Source organism: Sebastes umbrosus, chromosome 8, assembly GCF_015220745.1.
Source record: "Sebastes umbrosus isolate fSebUmb1 chromosome 8, fSebUmb1.pri, whole genome shotgun sequence".
In the NCBI taxonomy this organism is placed as follows: Eukaryota; Metazoa; Chordata; class Actinopteri; order Perciformes; family Sebastidae; genus Sebastes; species Sebastes umbrosus.
The window spans coordinates 35,098,618-35,116,804 of NC_051276.1; the positions used below are offsets into that span (position 1 = coordinate 35,098,618).

Below are 18,187 nucleotides of genomic sequence, written 5' to 3' on the forward strand. Positions count from 1 at the left end.
TTTACACTTGCAAATAAGTTTTATGTACAATCATTATTATTATTATTGTTAGAATTATACACTTGTAAATAAGCTTTATGTGCAATTATTATTATTATTATTATTATTATCATCATCATCATTATTATTATTTTACACATGAAATAAGTTTTATGTTCAATTATTATTATTATTATTATTTTTATTTTACGCTTGCAAATAAGATTTATGTGCTATTATTATTATTATCATTATTATATAGTTATGAACTCGACACAAATAATAAGTCAAAATAAATGACATACAGTATCAAGTCAAACATTTGATTTTTATGTGATTAATAATTAATAATTATACAGCACATATGTGTCTCATAATAATGTTAAAATAACTCAGGTTTGTGTTTATTTGTTTTGAGGATTATATTTATTCGGGTGGGTGAAACATGATTGAAGATGATTGATTTTGTTTGTCTGCGACAGATTATTGGTTAATAATTGAAAATGCATGAGGAATAATCAGTTTATCACGATGTCCATATATATATACAACAAAACACATATTCAACACTTTACAAACTGCATAAATGTAATTCTTTGTTTTAGATTATTTTATAGTCTATTTTGATAATAAAGGCTTCATTATAATCTCATTTAACACTATTTATTCCAGATGTGTTGAAGGTGCAGCTGCAGTCCGACTGTGTCTCAGCTGACTCATCGCTCCAATAGACGATCTCTGCAGCCGCTCAGACCGTTACCTCGGTCCGTTATCCTCAGAATAAAAACTACAATAAAAACTTTATTTATCATTTAAACATGCACGTATCCCGAAAATTAAATTAATTCTAATAAAATAAAATAATTTAAATTATTATGGTTGTCTTTATTTCTGACCACTATTATAATATATTTTTTAGAGATAATAAAAAAAACATTTGTATTACATAAAAAATAAACCAGCAATGATTGTAATTTCTATTTTTATCTCTTAATATGTATACATATATCAAAATATAATATTTATACTTCATTGTAGAGCACTTTGGAAAGGGAAAACCATTATTATTATTATTATTATTATTATTACTGGTTGTAGCAATATAGCTAATTCCCACAAACGGCTTGATATAGTTATTTTATTATTATTATTATATATATATATATTATATATAAAATATATATTAAAAAATTAAGAAATAACATATAATATATTAAAAAAATATATATATATACATTTATTTTAATTTATAATGAAATTGTATCTATTTTCTACTCAATACCAGTATTATTATTATTATTAGTGGTTGTAGCAATACAGCTTCCTACACCGTATATTGCATGATATTATTTTATTATTTATTATTTTATATATTTGTTTTTATTTGTAAAGAAATCCAATATATTTTCTACTCACTTATTTACTAACCATTATTATTATTATTATTATTATTATGTGTGTTTGGCTGTTCTCCTTTAATCTTTAAATTTTTCCTTTCTTCTTTTTTCCCCCTCATATATATATATATATATATATGTATATATATATATATATATAAATAAATAAATAATTTATGTTATATTATGGCATGCTCTTTATTTAATTAATCTATATTTATGTTGAAATGTTTCTTGGAGAACAAAGTATATTTATGGATTGAATGAGTCGCCAAATAAAAAGTAAAAAGAAAAGAAAAGTAATTATTATATTGTAGAAAAATGTTCCTTTAATCCTAATTATAGTTACTTCATTACCTTCAGTGTGATATTTAATTAATTGTATTTATATACATATAAACATGAGACTGAGAACATTTGACGTCATGCGTTCAGTTACATAACGTTCAACACAGACTATGAGTCTATAAATGTCCCCAGTGTTTCCATAATAACAGGCTGTGGTCCTCTGCTGTGGTCCAGACTGGTTTAACGCTCATCAGCCCAGTTTGACCTCATCGGTGCCATCTAGTGGTTCACTCTGAGACTCACAACTGGTTTAAACTGGCTCCTTGAACACAGGAGAGCTGGGAGACGGGTTTTATAAAGAAATAAAACTGATTTCTATTTTAGAAAAATAAATATATGATGATATATATTCATAAACATATCTCATCATCCTGATTTAGTCCAGTTTGGGGGCAGTAGATTATTATTTAGTTCATTAGAACCAATCTGGTTTGGCTGCAATAAATAAGTGGATTCAGACCAACTTATTTATTTATTTACTGGGATGCTTTAGGGAAAGATAAATGGATATTAACACAAAAATTAACATTTATTTACAATGATTTCAGCACTGTAGATACTGAGATACAGTAGAAGACGTGGAGTACGATAAACACATCACAATATAAAAACATATTAAAAACACACAACACTAAAAATAATTCAATTCAATTTCAATTTAGCTAATGTAAGATTTATAACTTTTCTAAAACTAGATCTAGAAACTCATAACCTACCTTTTTAATCTGACTTTTAACTGAGAATTATTTATTTATTTATTTATTTATCTATCAGTGCAATTATTTATTGTATTTCACCTTTTTAGTCTGGCCTTTAACTGAGCTTTATCTGTTTATCTATTCATGTGTTCTTGTCTGTTTTGCTTATTGTAATATGTTGGTATACAAAGTTAGAGTTTGTATCCTGCCTCTGGTGTTTCCTCTCAGTAAATGAACGACATCTGTGCTAGTTTTTCTTCTGTTCCTGTTTCTATTTTTTACTGAATTGAATATATGCTCGTTACATGCATAGTGTCCTTTCAAAATAAACTTCCGTTTTCACAGGAAGTTAGGTTTAGGCAACACAACCACTTAGTTAGGGTTAGGAAACGGTTGTGGTTGATGTTAACTTCACTATCGACTCACAGTGCTGACGATACCGATGAGTCATGTGACTAAATAAGTCAACGTTACTTTTAGTTTCAGACGGGACACCAACACGGTCTGCTGGTTGAAAGTCTTGTGTTTGTTTGACCCCTCACGCCCACCCGCCTTAGCGGACTCTCACGCCATTGATACTACGTCACTTGCTCCGAACGTCAAATAACGCCGCGGGTGGGTCTACATTGGAGTTGGCTGAAAGCCCGGTTCGTCACATACTGTCGCTAAAGGGTGCCTCCGTCTATCTGTTTCTGATTGGAGATGTTTGACAAGTTGGGAGTGAGAACAGGTTGGAATAACACACCATATAATTAACTGTGATGAAGTGAAAACACACTGTGAAAGGGTTAAAGTTCTACAACAAAAACACGGACAACGCCCAGACCGGGCGTTTTTCACCTTTATTTCACCTTTTTAGTCTGACCTTTGATTGAGCTTTATTTATTTATTTATCAATCTAATTATTTGAAAAAAAAGAAAGGAAAAAGACCAATGTCCATTTGCTAAAATCCGATCAGTGCATTTAGTTTTTAGTTCCTGAGAGAATAAAATATTACAATCAGTGATATTTGTTATGGTTGAAATCTTGAACAAGACCTCTGTGAATGGAGATAAATCAGCTGCACTTATTTACTAGCTGGTCAACAGCTACATGTCCATCTCCTCCTCCTGTCGGTCTTCCTCACTCATAACATATATTTTGGCTTCTTGGAAGTCTTCGGTGTCTGCACCTTCCTCTCGACCCTTCCTCCTCTTCATCATCCTCTCGACTACAGGGACCTTCTGCTCTTGTTTCTGTCGTCTTACTCCTCTCTTGGCTTTTAATCGAGGTCTTGATGTGTTAACCTCCATCGGCTCCTCCTGCTCTACTTCCTGACTCTGCACTCCTCCGTCTGTGAGACGTTGGGAGGATTCCTCTGGCTGCTGTCTGACCTCTTCTATTACGTCCTCTTGTTGTTGTTGCTGTCCTCTTCGTCTCAGCCCCTCAGATTTCTGTTGATTTTCATCAACATCAGGTCCTTCGTCCGTCCCGTCTTCCCGTCTTCCTTTACCAACGCTGCATCGCTCTGGCTGCTTTTTGGTTTCTTCATGACTTTTCTCAGATTCTTCCTCCTGTTGGAGCTCTTGGTGTTCCCTCCCTGCTGTTTCCTGATGTCTTCTGAGGTCTGGTCTCTTCCTGGTCTCTTCCCTACCGGCTGATGGAGGCTTCTTCTCTCTCTCGGTCTCCTTTGATTTCTCATTGATTTGCACCTTTCTAGTAAAGTCCCTCTGGTTTCCCTCCTGATCTTTGCTGCCATCTCCTTCCTGTGTTTTGAGCTCTATCTTCTCTCCATCCTTCTTTATTTCTTCTTGCCTCTCGTCCTCCGTCTCCTTCACCGTCTCATTAATTAGCTCCTTCTGGTTCTCTTCTTTCCTTCCCGTCATCGTCGTCATCCGGTCACTCTGGTTTCCCTCCTGATGTTTTCCTTTCTCATCCAGATGTTCTGCTTCTTGTCTCCTGGCATCTGAAGCTCCTTCCTGTGTTCTGAGGTCTTTATCCCGTTCTCTAGCCTCCACGTCTTGCCTCTTTTCCTCCGTCTCCTTCGGTTTCACATTAATTAGCTCCTTCTGGTTCTCTGCTTTCCTTCCTGTCGTCATCGTCCGGTCACTCTGGTTTCCCTCCTGATGTTTTCCTTCCTCATCCAGATGTTCTGCTTCTTGTCTGTTGGTATCTAAAGCTCCTTCTTGTGTTCTGAGGTCTCTAGCCTCTACTTCCTGCTTCTGAAGCTCCCTCTTTTCCTCGGTCTCCTTCTGGTTCTCTGCTTCTCTTCCCTTCGTCATCGTACGGTCACTCTGGTTTCCCTCCTGATGTTTTTCTATCTTTTCTCTGTGTTCTGCTTCACTCCCCTCCTGTTTCCTGTCCTCTAAAACACCTCCTTTCTGTTGTTTGAGCTTCATCTCGTCTTTTCTTTTCTGCGTCTTTGATTGAAGCTCCACGCTCCGTCTTCCTACCTCCGGTTGCATTTGTTCTCTCCAGTTCTTCTTCTTCTTCTTCTTCTGTCCCGTCCGTCCAGAACTTACTTCTTTCTGCTCGTTCTCTTTCTTTGCTTCTTTCTTGTCCACGTCGTTCATCGGGTCTTGCCGTGTCTCTCCTTCTTTCTGTACCTCCTGATGCACGTTGGACTCTTCTAGTCCTTCTTCAACCAGAACCAGAGGAAGTCCTGAATCTTCCTCTACTGGTTTCACCGTCTGCTCTCCTCCATCCTCGTCCCCGTCGTTTTTTACTTGTCTTCCCGCCACGTCCTGCTTTATGGATTTGATTCCCCTTCCTCTGTCTGCCCCGTCCACGTCTGGTTCTGTCACTAACTCACCGTGGTGTGTCTCATCTTTACGTTCACCCTCCTCTCCTCTATCGTCCACATTGTTCTCTTCTTCTCTTCCTGCCATGAGCGGTTCACGTTCTCCTTCTCCTTCCATCACCACCTGAGATCCTGTGTTGTCACTTTTAGATGAGACCGTCTTCTCCTCGTCTGTCTGGTCAGGTCCGTCCTCTGGGCTCATCCTCCTGGGTTCTTTACACAAATACTCTACTTTAAAACAGTACTAATGGAATCAACACTCATCATCATGCATCATTGAATATTTAGAAAGAAATGATTTGTGACTTACTGGATTTCTTTTGTCTCCATTTCCACACAATGAAGAGAAGTGCAGCAATAAACAGCAACGCAGCAATAACTGAACCAATAATAACACCAGGAGTACTGGGAGTACTGGAGGTACTGGAGGTACTGGGAGTACTGGGAGCATCAGGAGTCCTGGGAGTACTGGGAGTACTGGGCACCATGAAGAAATGATCTGAAATGGTAAAACACAACATGTTAGAGTGCAGATGTCCTCCAGGTGTGTCTCCCTGTCCGTTCCGGCTCCCTAATGGTCAAGTGGTACCTGGAACATGGACGCGTGTCTCTCTGGTCTGGTTGATGCTCTTCTGTTGGACTCTACATGTGAAGTTGCTGCTGTGTCTCTGGTCCACTGTCAGTCTGCTGTTGACAGTATAGAGGTCATCAGGACGTCTGAGTGTCTCTGTAGGTCCAGCAGAGAGGACGTCTCCCTCCCCGTCCAGCCACAACACCTCCGGCTCTGGATACCAGCCCTCAGACTCACACTGTAACAACACACCACCGCCAACGCCGCTTTGGCTCGTCTGGATTACAGGTGAGGAGACGGCACCTGAAGATGAGAAGTTTAAGATGTTTCTAACTGTCCCGCTATTAGCAGAAGCATTAATCGTGTAAATCCAGGTGAAAAAACCCACCACTTACCTACGAGCAGCTGAACATCAGGGGCTTGGTCTAACTCTGGGAAGAAGCATCTGTACGTTCCCTCGTCAGATATTTCCACCGTGGAGAGTTTCAGTGAAACGTCTCCGAGCTTCAGTCCCTCGGTGGACAGAGACGTCCTCCCTCTGTAGGACGGATGTTTCTTACTCTCCAGCTCCTTGCCGTCGCGCCACACCAGGACAAACCTGGGGTCCAGGTCGGGCCTCGCCCACTCCACGGTCATGTCTACAGCGCTCAGGACGGGCTCCAGGTGACACGGCAGAACGACGTCATCGCCGACCGTCGCCACTATTGGCTGAGACGGACCGATCACCTCGGAACGACCTGAAAACAAACAGGTTCCTGATGTAAACACTAACCCACACGTTACCGTAGACTAGACTGTTAGCGCTGTGTGTAACTCACCTCTACATGAGTGTATCAGGGCGAGGACGACCAGGACAGTGAAGGCACCACAAGACCGTCTGTCCGTCACATGAAGCATCCTGGAGCTCTGAAGAATGATAATACAGAAAAAAAATAAGTCATACTATTTCAAGAAAAAAAGCTTGTAATATTACGAGAATAAAGTCATAACTTTACGAGAAAAAAAAGTTAAAATTAACCAAAAAAAAAATTACTACGACTTTATTACGACTTTATTCTCATAATATTTATATAAATAATAATAAATAAATAAATATATACATACATTTGCATAAAGCAGCATATTTGTCCACTCCCATGTTGATAAGAGTATTAAATACTTGACAAATCTCCCTTTAAGGTACATTTAGAACAGATAAAAAATGTGTGATTAATCGAGATTAAATATTTTAATCGATCAACAGCCCTAATTAATACCATTTATTTATTAACATAAACAGTGAATGATTTTATTCTAATTGAGAATGGACTCAACTGCAGCATTTATCGTCCACATTTCAAGTAACTGATGGTAAAAACTTGAACAGTAATATAAACAGTGGGCCCGGCATAGTCCTGAAAAATCAGATATTTAAACGAACTTGCTTCAACTTAAAAACAGAAGTTATCTCAAGAAGACTCTTTTCATATAGAGCAGGTCTAGACCGGGTAAAAACGTTACGTTAACAAGTTAAAAATAATGAACTTATCGCTGTGTGTCACAATCATATCCGAGTTTCTAACTCTGACTAACTAACTAACTAAGAATCTCTGACTTATAAAGTCATATAAAAACAGACAGTGAGCACTCTGTGTCCTGAGCTTGAGAGTTTAGTTTCACTTTCATTTTTAACAAAAGAACTGATAATGTGCATTAAAAAAAAAGATCTATTTTGACCTGAAAATAACAGCAGACTGTGAGGGTCAGGGGGTCAACCTCTCCGGTTTCAATATAGATAAAGATTAAATCCATTATAACACGTGTTCTGTGTCATTAACCTCCATACTGTAACTGTGCACATTCTCCTCTCCTCAGGGGGAATCATCTGAACACAGAGGAGACCACACAGCGGTTGATCTGATTGTTTCTATCATAAAAACAAAGTTTTATATGTCATATAAAGTCCAAGTCAAACATACACAACATGTATTAACACGTCTGCATACCTGTCGTGTGTGTTTGTGTGAGTCTCCCGCAGGCGCTGCACGGTCAAAGTCCAGGAAAAGGAGGAAGAGGAAGAGGAGGAGGGGTGGTGCTGCTTCCGGTCACCTGGATCTAAAGGTGTGCTCACGTTTCAGCGCTTTAGTGCACCTACAGACTATGAAATGTGTCTAAAATATAAACAATTTTTTGAATTTGAATTTAAAAAAAATCCCTTATAATAAAAAAGAGGCATCACATTAATGTTGAAAAATAAAAACAATCTAATTTCAGGCTGTTTTGTAGATTTATTTTTTATTTTAGTTAACATCTGTGAGCTTCTTCTCTTTTTAACGAACCAGTGTGTAACGATTAGGGGGATCTATTGGCAGAAACTGTAATATAATATTAAAAAGTGTGTTTTCTTTAGTGTATAATCACCTGAAAATAGGAATCGTTGTGTTTTCATTACCTTAGAATGAGTCGTTTATATCTACATAGGGAGCCACTGTAGTTCTCCTATACGGAGGATGGAACCTGCAAAAATCAATCAATCAATCAATCAATTAATTAAATGTAGCAAAGATAATATCAAAAATAATTATAGCCATTAATTAATTGATTAATTATGACGTAAATTAATATTTCTGTTTTAATTTGCTTCTTTATTTATTTACTCTTCTGTCTAATTTTCCCTTTTATTTATTTATTTTAATTTATTAAATTTATTTTTCTGCATTTATTTTTTATTTATTTTTTTATTTATTATTGATTTATTGAATTGTGAATTTTTATTATATTAATAATAATTAATATTTATTTTGAAATGTATGTATTTATGCATTTATTCATTTCTGCACGATTTAACCCTCCAAGAGACTTTTTAAAGAGTTCATGAAAAAGACGGGTCTCCGCTGAGTTCACAATATGCTAAATGTCCTCGTAAGACTCGCTGTCAAAGAGTGTCCTAGTTTGGAACCACACATATTAAATATTAGTCCTCAGCACACGTTTCTTTAGTCTGGCTTTTATAAAGTGTTTTATAATTTGATATACTTATTTTATTAATCATCATCATTATAGTGTTTATTTTATTGCTGAACATTATTATCTCTTTTATTCTATTTTATTCATATTTAATTATTTTAATACAATCTGCTTATTTTGTGTAATTTTTTATTTATTTATTTATTTTATTGTAATTTGTATTCCTTGTATTTTATTTATCTTTTATTATCTTGAATACCCATTTTTTTTTATTGCTTTCGTATTCAATGCACTTTTATCTCGGTTGTTTTGGTGTGCATTAGACTTGTTTTAAAGGTGCTATATAAATAAAGTTTGAGAACCAGTTCTCACCAAACTTGACAGTTTTGACCCCAAAGATCCGATCAGAAATCCTGAGCCTGAGCATCGACTCGCATATTAAATCACACATAAAGAAGGCGATCTAAGCAACTTCCTTTTATTTAAGAAATACTGCAAAAGTACGTCCGTTCATATCCCAACAACAACGTGGACGACAGCGTAGATGGGTGGAAAATATCAGGTTTGTACAAATGTAGCTTCTGCATTTTCATCTTGTGTTCTTTAGATGAGAACCGAATAAAAACAACAACAACAAACTGTGACGAGAAAAAGAAATGGATATTTGAAAATAATTAACATTCAGCGCTGAACACTAATTCATCAGCTGATCTCACACTGCTCATTCAAGATACCGCAGACGACGTGGAGAACGATAAACACATCACAATATAAAAACATATTCAAAACACACAACTCTAAAAACTGTTTCAACAATCTTCATTCACAGTTTCACACCAGTTCACACATCTCAGGTATTAACCAAACATCAGCAATCCACATGAAACAGTTTTCTTTTTACAGCAGTGAGCTAACATACATAGAGCTATCACCACATTTGACAAAAATTTGCCGCTAGCTAACGTTAGCAAAAATAAGATTTAGAACTTTTCTAAAACTAGATCTAGAAACTCAAAACCTATCTTTTTTAGTCTGACTTTTAACTGAGTTTTATTAATCTATTTATCAGTTTAATTATTTATTGTATTTTAACTTTTTTTCTGGCTTTTAATTGAGCTTTATTTATTTATTTATTTATTTATCAGCCTATTTATTTGAAAAAAAGAAAGGAAAAAGACCATCAGTGCATTTAGTTTTTAGTTCCTGAGAGAATAAAATATTACAATCAGTGATATTTGTTATGGTTGAAATCTTGAACAAGACCTCTTTGAATGGAGATAAATCAGCTGCACTTATTTACTAGCTGGTCAACAGCTAAACCTCCATCTCCTCCTGGTGGTCTTCCTTTCTTATAACATCCTCTTGTGAATTCAATCCAACTCTTTGAGGTTCTTCTCTTTCTTCTTGGTAATCCAACTGATCGCCATAAGTTCTTATTTTGGCTTCTTGGAAGTCTTCGGTGTCTGCACCTTCTTCTTCTTCCTCTCGATCCTTCCTCCTCTTCTTCATCCTCTCGACTACAGGGACCTTCTGCTCTTGTTTCTGTTGTCTTACTCCTCTCTTGGCTATTAATCGAGGTCTTGTGTTAACCTTCATCGGCTCGTCCTGGTGGTCTTCCTCACTCTTAACTCCTCCGTCTGTGAGACGTTGGGAGGATTCCTCTGGCTGCTGTCTGACCTCTTCTATTACGTCCTCTTGTTGCTGCTGCTGTCCTCTTCGTCTCATCTCCTCAGATTTCTGTTGATTTTCATCAACATCAGGTCCTTCGTCCGTCCCGTCTTCCCGTCTTTCTTTACCAACGCTGCATCGCTCTGGCTGCTTTTTGGTTCCTTCAGGACTTTTCTCAGATTCTTCCTCCTGTTGGAGCTCTTGGTGTTCCCTCCCTGCTGTTTCCTGATGTCTTCTGAGGTCTGGTCTCTTCCTGGTCTCTTCCCTACCGGCTGATGGAGGCTTCTTCTCTCTCTCGGTCTCCTTTGATTTCTCATTGATTTGCACCTTTCTAGTAAAGTCCCTCTGGTTTCCCTCCTGATCTTTGCTGCCATCTCCTTCCTGTGTTTTGAGCTCTATCTTCTCTCCATCCTTCTTTATTTCTTCTTGCCTCTCGTCCTCCGTCTCCTTCACCGTCTCATTAATTAGCTCCTTCTGGTTCTCTGCTTTCCTTCCCGTCATCGTCGTCATCCGGTCACTCTGGTTTCCCTCCTGATGTTTTCCTTTCTCATCCAGATGTTCTGCTTCTTGTCTCCTGGCATCTGAAGCTCCTTCCTGTGTTCTGAGGTCTTTATCCCGTTCTCTAGCCTCCACGTCTTGCCTCTTTTCCTCCGTCTCCTTCGGTTTCACATTAATTAGCTCCTTCTGGTTCTCTGCTTTCCTTCCTGTCGTCATCGTCCGGTCACTCTGGTTTCCCTCCTGATGTTTTCCTTCCTCATCCAGATGTTCTGCTTCTTGTCTGTTGGTATCTAAAGCTCCTTCTTGTGTTCTGAGGTCTCTAGCCTCTACTTCCTGCTTCTGAAGCTCCCTCTTTTCCTCGGTCTCCTTCTGGTTCTCTGCTTCTCTTCCCTTCGTCATCGTACGGTCACTCTGGTTTCCCTCCTGATGTTTTTCTATCTTTTCTCTGTGTTCTGCTTCACTCCCCTCCTGTTTCCTGTCCTCTAAAACACCTCCTTTCTGTTGTTTGAGCTTCATCTCGTCTTTTCTTTTCTGCGTCTTTGATTGAAGCTCCACGCTCCGTCTTCCTACCTCCGGTTGCATTTGTTCTCTCCAGTTCTTCTTCTTCTTCTTCTTCTGTCCCGTCCGTCCAGAACTTACTTCTTTCTGCTCGTTCTCTTCCTTTGCTTCTTTCTTGTCCACGTCGTTCATCGGGTCTTGCCGTGTCACTTCTTCTTTCTGTACCTCCTGATGCACGTTGGACTCTTCTAGTCCTTCTTCAACCAGAACCAGAGGAAGTCCTGAATCTTCCTCTACTGGTTTCACCGTCTGCTCTCCTCCATCCTCGTCCCCGTCGTTTTTTACTTGTCTTCCCGCCACGTCCTGCTTTATGGATTTGATTCCCCTTCCTCTGTCTGCCCCGTCCACGTCTGGTTCTGTCACTAACTCACCGTGGTGTGTCTCATCTTTACGTTCACCCTCCTCTCCTCTATCGTCCACATTGTTCTCTTCTTCTCTTCCTGCCATGAGCGGTTCACGTTCTCCTTCTCCTTCCATCACCACCTGAGATCCTGTGTTGTCACTTTTAGATGAGACCGTCTTCTCCTCGTCTGTCTGGTCAGGTCCGTCCTCTGGGCTCCTCGTCTGGGGTTCTGTACACAAAGACTCTACTTTAAAACAGTACTAATGGAATCAACACTCATCATCATGCATCATTGAATATTTAGAAAGAATTGATTTGTGACTTACTGGATTTCTTTTGTCTCCATTTCCACACAACAAAGAGAACTGCAGCAATAAACAGCAACGCAGCAATAACTGAACCGATAATAACACCAGGAGTACTGGGAGTACTGGAGGTACTGGAGGTACTGGGAGTACTGGGAGCATCAGGAGTACTGGGAGTACTGGGAGTACTGGGCACCATGAAGAAATGATCTGAAATGGTAAAACACAACATGTTAGAGTGCAGATGTCCTCCAGGTGTGTCTCCCTGTCCGTTCCGGCTCCCTAACGGTCAAGTGGTACCTGGAACATGGACGCGTGTCTCTCTGGTCTGGTTGATGCTCTTCTGTTGGACTCTACATGTGAAGTTGCTGCTGGGTCTCTGGTCCACCGTCAGTCTGCTGCTGACAGTATAGAGGTCATCAGGACGTCTGAGTGTCTCTGTAGGTCCAGCAGAGAGGACGTCTCCCTCCCCGTCCAGCCACAACACCTCCGGCTCTGGATACCAGCCCTCAGACTCACACTGTAACAACACACCGCCGCCGTCGCCGCTTTGGCTCGTCTGGATTACAGGTGAGGAGACGGCACCTGAAGATGAGAAGTTTAAGATGTTTCTAACAGCTCTGCTATTTGCAGAAGCATTACTCGTGTAAATCCAGGTGAAAAAACCCACCACTTACCTACGAGCAGCTGAACAGTGAGGCCTCTGTATAAATCTGGGATGTAGCATCTGTACGTTCCCTGGTCAGATATTTCCACCCTGGAGAGTTTCAGTGAAACGTCTCCGAGCATCAGTCCCTCGGTGGACAGAGACGTCCTCCCTCTGTAGGACGGATGTTTCATGCGCTCCAGCTCCTTGCCGCGTCGCCCCACATGGACAAACCTGGGGTCCAGGTCGGGCCTCGCCCACTCCACGGTCATGTCTACAGCGTTCTGGACGGGCTCCAGGCGACACGGCAGAACGACGTCATCGCCGAGCGTCGCCACTATTGGCTGAGATGGACCGATCACCTCGGACTGACCTGAAAACAAACAGGTTCCTGAGTGTGATTTCTACACTCGTACATGCGTTTGGAGGACTTTCAAGCACAATATGTAAACACTCACATACATGTTAACATAGACTAAACCAGAGGTCAGCAACCTGCGGCTCTTTAGCTCCTCTCCAGTGGCTCCTTGTGGATTTATAAAAATGGAAATGATGATGACGTAAAGTTCTGACTTTATTCTCGTAATATTACGAATTTTTTTCTCGTAATATTATGACTTTATTCTCGTAATGTTATGAATTTTGTCTCGTATATTTGCCTAAAATGGCTGTTTTGATAGTAAAGGTTGCTGACCCCTGAACTAGACTGTTAGTGGTGTGTGGAGCTCACCTCTACATGAGTGTATCAGGGCGAGGACGACCAGGACAGTGAAGGCAACACAAGATGGTCTGTCCGTCACATGAAGCATCCTGGAGCTCTGAAGAATGATAATACAGAAAAATATATTCATGCACTTCACTCTAATGTTCTTCTTTAACAGCTAACAGTACAGAAAATAACACATCACATCTGTTTCAGGCCCACTTTATGATAATCACATGCAGTTTGGGTCAAGTCATAGTCAAGTCAGCACACTGACACACTGACAGCTGTTGTTGCCTGTTGGGCTGCAGTTTGCCATGTTATGATTGGAGCATATTGTTTTATGCTAAATGCAGTACCTGTGAGGGTTTCTGGACAATATCTGTCATTGTTTTGTGTTGTTAATTGATTTATAATAATAAATATATACATACATTTACATAAAGCAGCATATTTGTCCACTCCCATGTTGATAAGAGTATTAAATACTTGACAAATCTCCCTTTAAGGTACATTTAGAACAGATAAAAAAAGTCATACTACTTCAATAAAAAAGTCGTAATATAATGGAGAATAAAGTCATAACTTTACGAGAAAAAGTTAAAATGAACACGTAAAATTATTACTTTATAATATTACGACTTTTTTCTATTAAAATTGTGACTTTATTCTCATAATATATATAAATAATAATAATATATAAATAAATATAAACATACATTTACATAAAGCAGCATATTTGTTGATAAGGGTATTAAATACTTGACAAATCTCCCTTTAAGGTAGATTTTGAACAGATAAAAAATGTGTGATTAATTTGCAATTAAACGCAATTAATCATGGCCAATCATTTTAATCGATTGACAGCCCTACTTATTTTGTATCTTAATTACATAACGCCGTTCCATGTATTCTGTTACTCCCCAAGCCTGAGTTTATGTATATCTCTTTAACTTTTTTCCGCATCTTGACAGCACCTACAGCAGATTTGATTATGCTGTTGCACAATTTCTATGACAATATACTGTATAATGTCACAAAAAATATATATCTTAACAAAAACTGTGTGCAGCCAGTGCTCAAAGTGGACCGGTACTCACCGTTATCTTCATTTTACTCCTTGGCGTACCGTCCCTTTTTCTTGCGTACCAGCACTTCTCACAACCTGTGAGGGTTTCTGGACAATATCTGTCATTGTTTTGTGTTGTTAATTGATTTACAATAATAAATATATACATACATTTACATAAAGCAGCACATTTGTTGATAAGGGTATTAAATACTTGACAAATCTCCCTTGAAGGTACATTTTGAACAGGTAAAAAATGTGCGATTCATTTGCGATTAATCATGATTAAATATTTTAATCAATCGACAGCCCTAATTAAATAAACAGAGAGGGATTTTATTCGAATTGTGTATGGACTCAACTTGGCAGCATTTATCGTCCACATTTCAAGTACCTGATGGTAAAAACTTGAACAGTAAAATGAACAGCAGGCCCGGCATAGTCCTGATAAATCAGATATTTAAACTTACTTCACTAATTCAATTTATTTTTATGTTGCATCAAATCACAACAGAAGTTATCTCAAGACTCTTTTCATATGAAGCAGGTCTAGACTGTAAAACTTCCCTTTGGCGGGTAGAAACCTTGGGCAGAACCCGGCTCTGAGTGGGCCACCATTTGCCAGTGAGCACTCTGTGTCCTCGGCTCGAAAGTTTAGTTTCACTTTCATTTGTAACAAAAGAACTGATAATGTGCAGTAAAAAAAAAATCTATTTTGACCTCAAAATAGATCTCAGCAGACCCTGAGGGTCAGGGGGTCAACCTCTCCGGTTTCAATATAGACTGATTAAAGCCATTATAACACGTGTTCTGTGTCATTAACCTCCATACTGTAACTGTGCACATTTCACCTCTCTTATGGGGGAATCATCTGAACACAGAGGAGACCACACAGCGGTTGATCTCATTGTTTTTATAATAAAAATGACATTTTATATGTCATATAAAGTCATACACAACATGTATTAACACATCTGCGTACCTGTTGTTTGTGTTTGTGTGAGTCTCCCGCAGGCGCTGCACAGTCAAAGTCCAGGGAAAGGAGGAGGAGGAAGAGGAGGAAGAGGAGGAAGAGGAGGAGGGGTGGTGGTGCTTCTGGTCACCTGGATTTAAAGGTGTGCTCACGTTTCAGCGCTTTAGTACTTGTGTCTAAAATATAAAATTTGATGGAATTTTAATAAAAAAACAAACACTTACAATAAAAAAGAGGCATCACATTAATGTTGAAAAATAAAAACAAGTACAGGTTGTTTTGTAGATTTCTTTTTTTATTTTAGTTAACATCTGTGAGCTTCTTATTCTCTGTCTTTTCTTTTTAACAAACCAGTGTGTAACGATTAGGGGGATCTATTGGCAGAAACTGGAATATAATATTAAAAAGTGTGTTTTCTTTAGTGTATAATCACCTTAAAATAGGAATCGTTGTGTTTTCATTACCTTAGAATAAGTCGTTTATATCTACATTGGGAGCCACTGTAGTTCTCCTATACGGAGGATGGAACCTGCAAAAATAAAAAAAAATCAATCAATCAATGAATTAATAAATATGTGATTCATTTTCTTCTTTATTTATTTATCTTTGTATTAATTCCCTTATTTATTTACTGTTCTGTATAATTTTCCCTTTTATTTATTGATGTATCTATTTTTATTAATTTAATTTAATTTAAATGTATTTATTTTTGTTTGCATTTATTTCTTATTTATTAATAATTATCATTTATTTTTTAATACATGTAATTATGCATTTATTTATTTCTGCACGATTTTCCCTTTGCATTTCACCCCTTATTTATTCCCCAAACTTATTTATTTATGTATTCTTTTCTTTATACATTTAATTCACTTCTTTATTTATTTATCTTTGTATTAATTCCCTTATTTATTTACATTTATTTATTCATGTATCTATTTTTATTAATTTAATTTTAATGTATTTATTTATTAATTTTATTTATTATTAATTTATTTAATTGTGCATTTTTAATATATTAATAATAATTAATATTTATTTTTAAATGTATGTATTTATGTATTTATTAATATGCTAAATGTCCTCGAAAGACCCGCTGTCAAAGAGTGTCTAGTTTGGAGCCACACATATCAAATATTAGTCCTCAGCCCACATGTTTAATTAGGGCGTGGGCAGACATTACAACACCGCGAGGACGCAGCCAACATGTCCACATCTGATAACTTGTAGATGCTGTTTGTGTACCTGTGTGTGTCTACAGGACACGTGTTAATGCGTCACCTGCATCTGTGACCCTGAATCACATTTGGTCCTAATTGTTGATGAGAGCAAATCAATCATTTCAGATAATTTCATTTTACAAAGGTTAACACAAGCTCTGGCACATGAAATGTCATTTCCATTCATTCACACCCTACAAGAACTCAAGTCATGTATTTTTATTTTTAATTATCATTCAGTGAAGAAAACATTCAATGTCAGCCATGCCATGACATTTAATACACACATGTTCCCTCAGGAGGGATTGTTAACAATATTCTGGTTACCTCAAGTTAATTATGTCGTTATCACAAGAAAACAAACTTTTGTTTTCTTGTGATAACGAGTATATGATATTGATATATTGATATAAGTATGTAATAATAATGTATAAACTAGGGCTGTCAATCGATTAAAATATTTAATCACAATTAATCAAACATTTTTTTATCTGTTCAAAATGAACCTTAAAGGGAGATTAGTCCAGTAGTTAATCCTCTTATCAACATGGGAGTGGACAAATATGCTGCATTATGCAAATGTATGTATATATTTATTATTGTAAATTAATGAACAACACAAATCAATGACAGATATTGATCCAGAAACCCTCACAGGTACTGCATTTACCATAAAACAATATGCTCAGATCATAACATGGCAAACTGCAGCCCAACAGGCAACAACAGCTGTCAGTGTGTCAGTGTGCTGACTTGACTATGACTTGCCCCAAACTGCATGTGATTATCATAAAGTGGGCATGTCTGTAAAGGGGAGACTCGTGGGTACCCATAGAACCCATTTATAGACGTAGGCAAAGTTGTTGGTAACGTTCCGTTAAAGAAAGAAAAACCCACAATGGTCACTGAAATAACTTGAAACTGACAAAAGTAATAATAAATAAAAATTCACTGAAAATTAACTAATGAAAATCAGATATTGTTTTTGAATTATGGTTCAGCAGAATCATTTAAAAAAACAAACTAATGAAACTGGCCTAGACAAAAATGATGGTAACATTAACTTAATATTTTGTTGCACAACCTTTTGAGGCAATCACTGCAATCAAGTGATTTCTGTAACTCTCAATGAGACTTCTGCACCTGTCGACAGGTATGTTGGCCCACTCCTCGTGAGCAAACTGCTCCAGCTGTCTCAGGTTTGAAGGGTGCCTTCTCCAGACTGCATGTTTCAGCTCCTTCCACAGATGTTCAATAGGATTTAGATCAGGGCTCATAGAAGGCCACTTCAGAACAGTCCAATGTTTTGTTCTTAGCCATTCTTGGGTGTTTTTAGCTGTGTTTTGGGTCATTATCCTGTTTGAGGACCCATGACCTGCAACTGAGACCAAGCTTTCTGACACTGGGCAGCACATTTCGCTCCAGAATGCCTTGATAGTCTTCAGATTTCATTGCACCCTGCACAGATTCAAGACACCCTGTGCC

At 37.9% G+C, this 18,187-nt stretch overlaps 3 protein-coding genes and 1 long non-coding RNA gene across 4 annotated transcripts in view; 1 reads left to right on the forward strand and 3 right to left on the reverse strand.

The window, feature by feature from the left end:
• LOC119492980 (actin, non-muscle 6.2-like) overlaps positions 1-18,187 on the forward strand; it is an 840,607-nt gene that overhangs the window by 464,522 nt on the left and 357,898 nt on the right. The window lies entirely within an intron of this gene.
• On the reverse strand, positions 2,178-3,247 carry LOC119493006. Its single transcript, XR_005207885.1, has 2 exons — positions 2,522-3,247; positions 2,178-2,440 (listed from the first exon to the last, which is right to left on the reverse strand). It is a non-coding gene; the product is annotated as an uncharacterized LOC119493006 (long non-coding RNA).
• Positions 3,512-7,833, reverse strand: LOC119493200 (trichohyalin-like). Its single transcript, XM_037778350.1, has 6 exons — positions 7,759-7,833; positions 6,592-6,679; positions 6,169-6,510; positions 5,792-6,076; positions 5,513-5,701; positions 3,512-5,415 (listed from the first exon to the last, which is right to left on the reverse strand). The coding sequence occupies exons 2-6, from the start codon at positions 6,668-6,670 to the stop codon at positions 3,512-3,514; spliced, it is 2,799 nt and encodes a 932-aa protein (XP_037634278.1). The 5' UTR covers positions 6,671-6,679; positions 7,759-7,833.
• Positions 9,422-14,585, reverse strand: LOC119493201 (trichohyalin-like). Its single transcript, XM_037778351.1, has 7 exons — positions 14,541-14,585; positions 13,468-13,555; positions 12,769-13,110; positions 12,392-12,676; positions 12,113-12,301; positions 10,310-12,015; positions 9,422-9,436 (listed from the first exon to the last, which is right to left on the reverse strand). The coding sequence occupies exons 1-7, from the start codon at positions 14,550-14,552 to the stop codon at positions 9,422-9,424; spliced, it is 2,637 nt and encodes an 878-aa protein (XP_037634279.1). The 5' UTR covers positions 14,553-14,585.

Excerpts from the sequence above, each read along its gene's own strand:
- LOC119493200 (XM_037778350.1), bottom strand. The coding sequence starts at position 6,670 with ATGCTTCATGTGACGGACAGACGGTCTTGTGGTGCCTTCACTGTCCTG. Across the intron at positions 6,511-6,591 it reads CCTGATACACTCATGTAGAG|GTCGTTCCGAGGTGATCGGT; the intron begins GTGAGTTACACA and ends GTTTGTTTTCAG. Across the intron at positions 6,077-6,168 it reads TGATGTTCAGCTGCTCGTAG|GTGCCGTCTCCTCACCTGTA; the intron begins GTAAGTGGTGGG and ends TCTCATCTTCAG.
- LOC119493201 (XM_037778351.1), bottom strand. Across the intron at positions 13,111-13,467 it reads CCTGATACACTCATGTAGAG|GTCAGTCCGAGGTGATCGGT; the intron begins GTGAGCTCCACA and ends GTTTGTTTTCAG. Across the intron at positions 12,302-12,391 it reads GACACGCGTCCATGTTCCAG|ATCATTTCTTCATGGTGCCC; the intron begins GTACCACTTGAC and ends TTACCATTTCAG.